Source organism: Maniola hyperantus, chromosome 23 (assembly GCF_902806685.2).
Source record: "Maniola hyperantus chromosome 23, iAphHyp1.2, whole genome shotgun sequence".
NCBI classification, from domain to species: Eukaryota; Metazoa; Arthropoda; class Insecta; order Lepidoptera; family Nymphalidae; genus Maniola; species Maniola hyperantus.
Genome location: NC_048558.1, coordinates 1,328,194 through 1,340,892, shown reverse-complemented (window position 1 = coordinate 1,340,892; position 12,699 = coordinate 1,328,194). Strand labels below are relative to the sequence as shown.

The 12,699-nt window shown below is 39.8% G+C and overlaps 1 protein-coding gene across 4 annotated transcripts in view; it reads right to left on the bottom strand.

The window, feature by feature from the left end:
- The window catches only part of sv (paired box protein shaven), a 125,527-nt gene that overhangs the window by 39,401 nt on the left and 73,427 nt on the right, over positions 1-12,699 (bottom strand). For all 4 annotated transcript variants that reach the window (XM_034980889.2, XM_069506718.1, XM_069506719.1 and 1 more), the window contains one exon: positions 538-703. In XM_034980889.2, coding sequence (XP_034836780.1) covers positions 538-703 — 166 coding nt within the window. The remainder of the gene's footprint in view (positions 1-537; positions 704-12,699) is intronic.

The window sequence follows — 12,699 nt, the reverse complement described above, 5'->3', positions numbered from 1 at the left end:
AATTTATTCACGCAAGTTGTCTTGTGGCATGCTTCACGGTCGCATTGTATTACCATGGCGTAAAACAGCTATGCATTGCAACATACAACATATACATCTCCAATGTAACTTAATTTATTACTATCTACTATGTAACTACAATTTCGGTAGGTACATGAAAAATAAAAATAAAAATAAATAAATATAACAGACATTCACATTTTTTTTTTTTTTTTTTTTTTTAATGTAACTTAATTTATTACTATCTACTATGTAACTACAATTTCGGTAGGTACATGAAAAATAAAAATAAAAATAAATAAATATAACAGACATTCACAAATGTCGACTGATGCCACATGGTCGCACGCATGTCGCACGCCACTGCTTGTCGTAGTTGTCATATTATTATAACGTCCAATATAAAATGGTTGACCGTTTACGAACAGCCTAGTAGGTAAGTAGTAAAGAGTGAGTAGAGAAGGGTTTTGGCCATAGTCTACCACGCTGGCGAAGTGCGGACTGGTAGACAACTATCGGCTATCGCCAAGAACTCACCGAGATAGTATCTTCGATACACAGCCGTGAGACACCCGCAGCTGTCGACTGATGTCGCACGGTCGCACGCCGCTGTGTGCCAGCTCTACTATCCTTTGTCGCACCACGTCTGGTAAAGGTCGCCCGTTTACGAAGACTCCGCCTAGTTGATTGACTCCGCCGTGACCTGAGGAACAAAGAATATTATGTTAATACTAGCTTATGCTCGCGACATCGTCGACGTGTACTACACAAATTTCAAACCACTATTTCACCCCTTTAAGGGTTGAATTTTAAAAAATCCTTTCTTAGCAGATGCCTACGTTAAAATAATATATATCTAGCTATCTGCATATCAATTGATTATAGAGAATCATTAAAAGAATTTGCCACAAAACATGTCGATGTGGCTTTGATTATGAAACCGCCATTACCCGGATAGAGCCCTCATACCCGGGTAGGCAGCAGTGAACGAGGCATGACGATCGACCGGTCACGCCCCGAGACCAGGTCGATACACTATAACCGGGTTTGTTGTCATCTCTACACATCGCTGATTTCCCGATAATCCGTGTAATGTCGTGAATTTCAGCATTCTAATATCGCATGAATTGATGAAATGAAAGATAATACCTACCTATCTAATGCGTTTCCTTGCACAAAAAGCTGTGATAGCCTAGGGGCAGTGGCGTGCGCTGGGTTTGAAGCCAGGGTATGCATTAGTTAGGTAGGAACCTGTTTACTGGCAGGTCATAATGAAAAATATGCATTGAGCTATTACAACTGGGGTAAGCAGTGCATTTATGCCTCTATGACCTGCACGCCACTGCCTAGGGGTTAGGAATTAGGATGTCCTTCTCCTAGTTGAGGGTTCGATCCCGGGCACGCACCTCTTACTTTTCGGAGTTTGAGTACCTAATTAAATATCACTTGCTTTAACGGCGAAGAAAAACATCATGAGGAAACCTGCATTCCTGAGAGTTCTCCATAATGTTCTTAAAGGTGTGTGAAGTCTACCAATCCGCACTTGGCTGGCGTGGTAGGGATGGCCAAACCCTTCCTCACTCTAACGGGGGACCCGTGTTTTGTAGTGAGCCGATGGGTTGTTAATGATGATGATGATGATGATTATGAATGCGTTTCCTTGTACAAAATGAAGACAGACTGGACTCTCTTCACTTTTTGTGCAAGGAAACCACGTTGAAACTTGCGATCCGCAAGACTATTAAGTATACTTAAAATAAGTAGGTAAAAATAAAACGCTTTTACAATACTACCTATGTCCAAAATAGCTAAGAATACGCTGAAGACAGGTTTTTAGAGATTATGTTGTAAACATTAGGATGAAGTCATAGTTGATATTCACGAGTCATCTGTAGGGATGCACGGAGTACCCGGGTGTAGTATCGACCGGCGCACGGGGCGTGACCGATCGATCGTCACGCCTCGCGCACACCCACCCGGGTATCTTGCGAGTAAACGTTGAATCTTCCGTTCCGCGAGACTATTATAGTTGTGTAGTTGATATTCACGAGTCATCTGTAGGGATGCACGGAGTACCCGGGTGTAGTATCGACCGGCGCACGGGGCGTGACCGATCGATCGTCACGCCTCGCGCACACCCACCCGGGTATCTTGCGAGTAAACGTTGAATCTTCCGTTCCGCGAGACTATTATAGTTGTGTAGTTGATATTCACGAGTCATCTGTAGGGATGCACGGAGTACCCGGGTGTAGTATCGACCGGCGCACGGGGCGTGACCGATCGATCGTCACGCCTCGCGCACACCCACCCGGGTATCTTGCGAGTAAACGTTGAATCTTCCGTTCCGCGAGACTATTATAGTTGTGTAGTTGATATTCACGAGTCATCTGTAGGGATGCACGGAGTACCCGGGTGTAGTATCGACCGGCGCACGGGGCGTGACCGATCGATCGTCACGCCTCGCGCACACCCACCCGGGTATCTTGCGAGTAAACGTTGAATCTTCCGTTCCGCGAGACTATTATAGTTGTGTAGTTGATATTCACGAGTCATCTGTAGGGATGCACGGAGTACCCGGGTGTAGTATCGACCGGCGCACGGGGCGTGACCGATCGATCGTCACGCCTCGCGCACACCCACCCGGGTATCTTGCGAGTAAACGTTGAATCTTCCGTTCCGCGAGACTATTATAGTTGTGTAGTTGATATTCACGAGTCATCTGTACGGATGCACGGAGTACCCGGGTGTAGTATCGACCGGCGCACGGGGCGTGACCGATCGATCGTCACGCCTCGCGCACACCCACCCGGGTATCTTGCGAGTAAACGTTGAATCTTCCGTTCCGCGAGACTATTATAGTTGTGTAGTTGATATTCACGAGTCATCTGTAGGGATGCACGGAGTACCCGGGTGTAGTATCGACCGGCGCACGGGGCGTGACCGATCGATCGTCACGCCTCGCGCACACCCACCCGGGTATCTTGCGAGTAAACGTTGAATCTTTCGTTCCGCGAGACTATTATAGTTGTGTAGTTGATATTCACGAGTCATCTGTAGAGATGCACGGAGTACCCGGGTGTAGTATCGACCGGCGCACGGGGCGTGACCGATCGATCGTCACGCCTCGCGCACACCCACCCGGGTATCTTGCGAGTAAACGTTGAATCTTTCGTTCCGCGAGACTATTATAGTTGTGTAGTTGATATTCACGAGTCATCTGTAGAGATGCACGGAGTACCCGGGTGTAGTATCGACCGGCGCACGGGGCGTGACCGATCGATCGTCACGCCTCGCGCACACCCACCCGGGTATCTTGCGAATAAACGTTGAATCTTGCGTTTTATGTTACAGTCAAAATTAATTTTAACTACCATTAAACAGGTTGGTTAATAATGTGGCTAATTCCGTTGTTCACAAACTCTAAATTAAACTAAAATGACACGTCTAAATCTATTGCTATCCCTTTCATAATGTTGCTTGCGGAAAAGGATAGCACTAGATTTAGACTCGTTAATTTCGTTTAGTTTAGAGATTGTGTACAAGAGAATCGGCCCCAGTGTCTAATTTTGATTAAAAAATATCATTTAAAAGTGATTTTTTCTTGATTTATCCTGGGTTGCCTCCATTGGACCACACAAATCCTACCTAAGTACCTACAAATGAGTCAAATCCATTGATGGCAATTGACAACCTACCACCTAATTGTTCCAACTAAGTATGGCGATCATGGTCCTAAGAACGCAACTGCTCAATAAACCGTTTTGGTGGGTTTATACAGTCAAGTATGGGCATCGATCCACCGGCTGTGCTCCGCTGCGCCCGGTTACACCCGGCCCGCTCCGTTCGATATCCGATCACGGTCACGACTCGCTTGCCGTCAGAATCCATTGACGAAAATATGAAGTCTTATCTCATTGAAAGACTCCGTTTTTTGGAAGTCGGTTAATTTGTATCATTAATAAATTTCTTGATTTATCCTGTGTTACATTAGTTGGAGCGCACAAGTCCTACCTACCTACAAATGAGTCAAACCCATTGATGGCAATTGATGACATAGTGGTCCAATTATAGCGTCGATGGTCCAAAGAAGGCAACTGCCCAATAAATAGTTTTGGTTGGTTTATACAGTCAAGTGTGGGCATCGATCCACCGGCTGTGCTCCGCTGCGCCCGGTTACCTATACCCGGCCCGTTCTGTTCGATACCCGGTCATGGTCACGACTCGCTTGCCGTCAGAATGTATAGACGAAAAAAGTCTTATCTCTTTTCATATTTTCATTCATTGATAATACCTACCACAGATGAATGAATAATTCTCTCATCTGTGGATACTATTGTATCAACTAAGTACGTTAGACTTTTTCCAGACGAGAGGTATATAAGTAACTGCTCGAAAAAACTAGAAAAATAAACAGAAAAAACTTTTTAATGGGTAGGCATATGGGTAGGTAAAGTTTTTTTACTTTTTCGTTTCGAGCAGTCGCTTTTTCTTAGCGATGCCGCGCCGCGCCGAAGCTTTCGGTCTAAGATTTTGCATATTTTAACAATGTTGATAGATTTCGAACAAAACGCAATAAAGTTTTTATTTATTTATTCAGATACAAGTTAGCACGTGACTGCAATCTCACCTGGTGGTAAGTGATGATGCCGTGTAAGATGGAAGCGGGCTAACCTGGAAGGGGTATGGCACTTTGTTTTAAACCCGTTTGGTTTCTACACGGCATCGTACCGGAACGCTAAATCGCTTGGCGGTACGGCTTTGCTGATAGGGTGGTAACTAAGTAAGTAGCTAAGGTCAAAGTCTCCCACCATGTGACCAGACAAAAGCAAAAACAAGGCTGAGTAAAATAGACTTAAGTTGACTCTAAAATTTTTTTAATTATAATTTTAAGCATTTTTAAGTTAAGTTATAATTTTAAGTTGGTTAAAGTTTAATCAATTTTTAAGTACCTACTTACTTGATACCTATAATGTAATTAGTTTTTTTTTAAATTAAAATTGTACTCATTCAAATTCACCCCAGAAATTTTGAAAAAAAATGTAATTAGTGACAATGTCCCAAGTCGAATAATTAGGAAATTCCCCTTAAAAATATACCGGAAAACAAGGATAAGCTATGAAAGGTATCAACTAAGCACCCTCCTTGTAATTAAGTGTAATGGCGGCGCAAGATGGCGCGCCGGAAGCGGGGTCCACGGATGCTGGGCCAGGTGTCGCCACTCTTGTCTTTCGAGATAAATATATTGTTAAACTGTGTCGTTGGTCTATTATCAGTAGGTACCCTTATCATAAATGCGAAAGTGTGTTTGTTTTTTGGTTTGTTGGTTTGTCCTTCAATCACGTCGCAATGGTGCAACGGAGTGACGTGATTTTTTGCATGGGTAGGTACCTATAGATGAAAATCTGGAGAGTGACATAGGCTAGTTTTTAATCCGGAAAAATCAAAGAGTTCCCACGGGATTTTTAGAAACCTAATTCCACGCGGACGAGGTCGCGGGCATCAGCTAGTAAATAAATAAAAATATTTTTAATTCAATTAAAATTTTACAAGTAGGTACTTTTGATTCGTCAAATGCATCTAAGTACCACTGGTTCGGAATGCCATGCGAGTAATTCATTAGGTATTAAAGAGAATAATTTGAAAGAATTCATGATTTTTATTTATTTTTAACATTCAGAACGTCACGCTGTACGGAAGGTGAACAATGACGTCACAATCCATAGACGAAATTTTTTAACATAAAAACAGACTAATTTCTAGGGGAAAATATTTTTTATGTTAAAAAATTGACAAATATTTGCCGTTTACGCTATGTGACGTCATTATTCTCTTTCCGTAGAGCATGACGTTAATAATTATTATCTAATTATTTTCTAAAATTAATGAAAATCATGATTTTTTGAAAATTATTCTATTTAACAATAAATTCTAGCCCCAAAACTACCGCTATATAATAATCACGTCATTTCATTCCTACAGTCCAAGACCCTATTAGTCATGGTATAAGTCCCGCAAATTATTATGTATGGTATATTTATGATGGTAAAAATATATCATCAGCTCGAAACTTCAGTCTAGTGCTGACGTCACTAAAATGGCGGCCACGCTGATTAGCAATTTGCGGGACTTATATGTACCCGTTTTATACAATACAAATAAGTATCCAAAAAGTAACAGAGAACATATTATATACATATCTTACACCCAGCTGTACCCGTAGTACCTATAAGATTTTACGTCACACCAAACGTTGCTAGAATTCGAGAATCGAAACACTTCTGCGTTATAGTAAACTGGATCTTAACTGCCTTGTTTTAATGCTCAAGTTAAGTTTGTCTACACATCTACAGACAGCGCTCCAAGCGGAAACGTTGCGAAATTAAAATCAGTGGCATTGAATTTTTGACTTCAATTCAAGGCTCTTTAGGTCCATTTTACTTTGATGTTATTGTGTTTCGATTCTCGAATTCTAGCAACGTTTGGTGAGACGTAAAATCTTATACTACGGGTACTGTACTCATGTGTTTAGTCGACGTTAGCCCGACTAATTTCTAACCCATCTCATCCGCGACGCGTGCGGCGAACTGACTCCTTGAAAAAGGACCCCGGATGGGTTCGAAACTAGTCGGGATAACGTCGACTAAACGCATGAGTACAGCCGGGTGTAAGATATGTATTACTAGATGACGCCCGCGACTTCGTCCTCGTGGATTTAGGTTCTGTAAAAATCCCGTGGGAACTCTTTGATTTTTCCGGAATAAAAACTAGCCTATGTCACTCCAGATCTTTATCTAGGTATACCCATGCAAAAATCACGTCAATCCGTTGCACCATTGCAACGTGATTGAAGGACAAACCAACAAACCAATAAACCAACAAACCAAAAAACAAACACACTTTCGCATTTATGATAAGGGTACCTACTGATAATAGACCAACGACACAGTTTAACAATATATTTATCTATAAAATAAATATAGATAAAAAGTAGCTGTCCTTCCCCGGGATGTAAGCTACCTTTGTACCAAATTTCATCAAAATCGGTTAAACCGCTGGGCCGTGAAAAGCTAGCAGACAGACAGACAGATAGACAGACTGACACACTTTCGCATTTATAATATTATTACGGATATGGAAATCACTCACGATAGTTTAAACGCTAAAATAACAGAGAACAATGACTTATTTTTATTTTATTAATCTGTGGTCCGTAGTCACGCGAGGTCAATTTCGGAGGGACGCGGACGGCGGGAACATCCGTTTCCTGTGAGGGAATCCATGTCTGATTCGAGTGATGCGATGCCCCTACTGCTTTCATTGTTGTTGTCAATGGAAAATTGTAGAAATAACTTCATTTATTATTCCGAAATTGCCATTCAACTCAGTGTTTTTTTTATTCATTAGGTAGGTAGTTACATACACAGACCACCACCCATAGACGCCTAATAGTTGATGCGAAACTAAGTTTTAATGATCACATAGATAAAATATGTAAGGAGGCCCATAAGCTTCTAGGATTTGTTATGCGACAGAGTAAACGCTTCACAAATCCGCTAGTATTTGTTACCTTATTTAATGCTTATGTCCGCAGCAAGCTGGAGTATAACTCAGCAGCCTGGAGTCCACTCAGTGCTAGTCATACACTTACCATTGAGAGGGTCCAGCGTAAATTCGCGCGAGGATTATATAAGAAAATGTATGGTTATTACCCGTATCTATACCCCTCCTCATTCGTCTTGGGTGTGGTGGGTCTAGACTCACTGGACTCAAGACGAAAGAGGGCTCTTTTAATACACTACTACCTATTATTAAACAATAAGGTGGATAATCCGGACACATTGTCGCGGTGTGCGTTGGCGGTACGGTTGCCGGATAAACTACTCCGGTCATGTCGGAAGACGTGGCCTTTCTTTGCGCTAAAGTCGTTCCGCACGCGGTATGCTGAAAGTGCGCCAACTTTCCGCGCACTTTCCATGCTAAATGAGCTGATTGCTCAGCACCAGAGCCTAGACGTGTTCAATACAAATATAAATAAATTTATTTCATGTATAGATCACTAAGACTTATAAGAACCTTTGTGTATATTTTGTTCGAATAGTGTAAGTTATTAGTCATAAGTCTAACTTGTAATGCGCTTTGGCACTAGCTGTAAGCATATCAAGCATCTATAATAAAAATAAAATAAAAAATAAATAAAATAGCCGGACACCCCCGATCGCCAAGCTTTGGCAGTTTCTTAGCATGAAAGTCGGCCCACGCCCGTTCGGTACCCTCATTCCGCACATTGTCTTGATTATGTGACTTTTGAGTCCACCAATCACGAAATTCCCACGGGATAGGGAATAAAAAGGATTTTACTATCACCGAGCGAAGACGCGAGCGTTCGCTACCTAGAGTCTAGAATAGACTCATAGAAATAGACTCATTACAAAAAGATATTCATTACAATGACTTGGCAAATCTACATTAGGTGATAATTTAAAATACCATAAAACATAGTATTTTAAATTACAATATTAACTTCTATTAGTTTAATATTTATGAGATTATGCTAAAAAGCAAAAGTCCCTTTGAAAACACACAAAAAAGTCAACATGTGCCAACCCTAGCCAAGGACTCGTCATGCGCCGGCGCACACCCCTTGCATACCTGTACCTCTACAGCCTGGACTACAGGTATGTATTATAATTACATTCCTTTTTTACATTATTTTAATGTTTGTATTTCTACACACTACAGTGGCGCCGATCCTGTTGTCTTTCTCTGAACTAAATTTAGAGTATCTGCATCTTTTTCTTTTTAATATTGCCAAAACGGGGCGGAACATGATTTTTGCATTTAGAAACTCTTAATTTCAGCAGGCTCGCGACTGGCAGCTAAAGTCTGTGAACTGTGAAACTGTGTCTGTCCTTTTCATAAGTATTACATTAGTAAGAAGAGATTGCGAGTACTCTAAAATTTAGGTGTACTCAGAATCAGTACCAGTGTAAATTTTACTTTATACCTACTAGCTTAAGCCCTTGGCTAATCCGGCGTGAAAGACGTACCTACAGAAATTCGGAAAATCTATTCTAGTAGAGTTCTATGTTCTGAAAAGAGCCGCCAGTTTCCAAAACGTCATATAGGTATGAGTGACAGAGACAACGCTCTACGAAGCCGAAATGTCATTCTTTAGGCCGATGTACCTATATTAGGTACTTTCTGCCGCGTTCTGTACCTACTTAGATGTTGACTCTAGAAAGCGCAATTGCAAAGTCCAAGTCTTTGCAACGGGTACCTGTGACCATCAATAATTTTATTTAGAGGTATCACTACCCATAGGTATTATGATAAATACGGAAGTGTGTTTGTTTGTTGATGTGTCCTTAAATTTTTTGCATGAATATACCTACCTAGTTAAAGACCTGAATCAAAGAGTTCTCACAGGATTTTTAAAAACGTAAATCCACACGCACGAAGTCGCGGGCATCAGCTAGTCAAAAAAAAGTAATTACAAGAAGAACAGCTTTTTTGGTTTAATTTTTTAAAATACCGATTCTGACTGAACTTCGCTAAATTTGAATTCACTTACCTACCTATCTAATATTATAAGCGAATCAAAATTTTGCGAAGTTAGAGAGAATATAGGTATTATGTGCTATTCTGAAAACACACATAAAATATGACAGGTCTTACTTAAAATTGAATTTGACAGAACTAAACTATTCAATTTAGATTTTAGAGAGTAAAAGCTATTCTGCTGAACACAATTTCTAAACTTAATTGATATGTCTAAATGTACTTAGTGCTATTCTTTTCCATAGCAACAATTATGAAAGGGATAGCAATACGTTTAGACTTGTCATTTTAATTTCGTTTTGGAGATTGTGTAGGTAGGTACCTACAACAAATTAGCCACAATGAAGATCATTGAAACTTTTTACTTTTTTGCGCGGTATTGCGAGATCGTTGTGCGCATTGCTATTTGCTTGCTTTTCTCACATGTGTAGTAGGGGGTAGCAGCGAAGAATAGACGGTGCATATTTCATGCTGAATGTTTTACTGTCATACAGGTTGATATTGTTTAGCACATTATAGAAAAATATTAATCTATGTTGTTCCTTGTGTACCATGGACATCCGCAAAGTACCTATTGACCTTTCACTATAGAAACTTGGCACCTGACGTTCTGTCGGCACTATTGCAAATCACACAATAATAAACCTTAAGTTCTAAGGAATAAAGCGAACAAAGCAATGGTGCCAACATAACGTTAGGCGTCAAGTTATAGTGAATGGTCAATAAGCTCTGTGCTTCAAATTTGTCTATTTTGCAGTGGAATTTGACGACGGATTTTTTAACATGTTGGTAGATAAATACTTTAGTAACTGTGATGTTATTAGATTTAGGATCAAGGTTGTAGGTATACAACAGCCCTCCGTCATGCATCCGCGCACACCCACTCTTTAAACTGATTTTATAGTTCTGGCTTAGGGTCACACATAGTTTACCTTTTTGACCTTGTAATTTAAATTAATGATATTAGATTAGCCGCGATCTTATTTCTTGTTTACATTATAAAGGCAACCTATGTGCACAATTTCAGCTTTCTAGGAATTGGGCTGGGCGTTGAGTCAGTCAGTGAGTTAGTAAGTAGGTACTTCTCTTTTTATAATACTGGGTGTAACCAGAACGCTGGCAAAAACGAAGACAGGTGATAGTACTGATGATTACTGATAAGATAAAACAAAAAAATAACGCGAAAAATAAATAAACAATATTTGTAAAATACTAAATCACTAAAACTACAAAATGGGGCAAATGGTTATTGGTAGATATTCTTTACCTGTAAATTCTAAAACAGGTTTTTATTTTCTTTTATGCATAATAGTTTTTTATTTATCGTGCAAAATGTTGAAAAAATAAGACTGTAGTAAGGAAACACTTGGCAGGTTTTTATAACCTCACCTGGTTTTGGCACTTAATTTTTTTATTAGGTAGTAGGTAAGATAGATGGTGTCCGCGACGTCAATGGCTCTCCTAACTTTAACTAAAATATATAGGTATGTAGCATAGGTACCTACTTAATAAACTCTAGTGTTATTCTGAAGCTCAACACAACTCAGCGGCGGAGCAGAGGAAGCGACATTACCATAGTGACCGGATGTGAGCCCGCCGCCATTGTGGCCGCCATCTTGTTAAATTAAAACACTAGTTTATTTTGTTTTAATATGTTTTTCTTTCCTGTGTTTTCTTTTTACAAGCTTTAATGTAATTTAGATGAACATTTGGGCTGCATTCGCATGAACAGCACCGTTTAGTACGAGTCAAGTGCGAGTCGAACTTGCACACGAAGGATTCAGCATTCATCAAGACGTAGCATCGTATAGTCTATAAGATTAGTGTGTTTTTTATTTTATTTTAATTTAAGTAGGGATGGCTATTTTGATTTTTTTATTATTTGTTGCAATCTTCATCGTCTTCTTCATCAACCGATACCGACGTCCACTGCTGGACATAGGTCTCATGTGTGTAAAATATTGTGAATCAGTCCAGAAATTTAGAAGAAATCGGTGTTAGGTATTGAGAACCTCCTTCTTTTGAAAGTCGGTTAAAATTAATTAATCAGGTAGGTATTCATTAGCAATTTCAACTATCAGAAGTAAAATTGCTAATAATTAATTGCCACAATTACTACCTCATAATATATTATCTACTTATTATTTATTACCCTACTGCGTAGATCAGTTATGTAGATAATATACCTAATATTAACTAACTAACTAACATTTTACATAACGCTCAAAACCAACGCAACTAACTTGAACTGACCAGTTAACGTTTCGACACCCGGTTTGACTCCTTTCTAAAATCTCAAAGATGTGATATATGCGCGTGCGCAGACCAATCACAGCCCTGCATTCAATGTGTGCGTGAGCGTGTATCTACACTGTACGTGAACATGCCATGTGTGCGTGATATATGAAACCACGTATGTAATTTGTCTCGGTTTAACACAAGGTAACTTTTGCGGCCGTTTTTAAACCGTTCATTTTATTTTGAGTTCTATGTCTTTGATATAAAGGTTAAGGTTTGTTTTTTGAGTGTAATGATAAAGTTTGTATTTCATATGTCATTCACTCTAGGCGCGGCGTCTTAGGTGCAATATGTTTTATGTATGTATGTCTATGTGTTACACTATTGTTCTGTAATTTTAATGTGATCTATGACTCAGATTTTTCTACCAGGAAGTGTTTTGTGCTATTGTTTTCGGGACTCGTTGTGGTTTTGAGTATTTTTTTTAATAATTTGACATTGTTTTGTGTACCTACCCGTTGTTATAATAATAGCTCTATATGGCGTTGAGTAATTTTGGAAAATGGAGTAAATTGGCCAAATTTTTTAAAGCACTGCGTGACCTTATCCCTCACTTAAGTAGCGCTTATCTGTGACTCAAATAAGTAGTCCATTTTTAGGGTTCCGTACCTCAAAAGGAAAAACGGAACCCTTAGGTATAGGATCACTTTGTTGTCTGTCTGTCTGTCGGTCTGTCAAGAAACCTACAGGGTAGGTACTTCCCGTTGACCTAGAATCATGAAATTTGGCAGGTAGATAGGTCCTATAGCAGACATTCGGGGAAAAATCTGAAAACCGTAAATTTGTGGTTGCATCACACAAAAAAAATTGTGGTCATGAACTAAAAATTACTATTTTCAATTT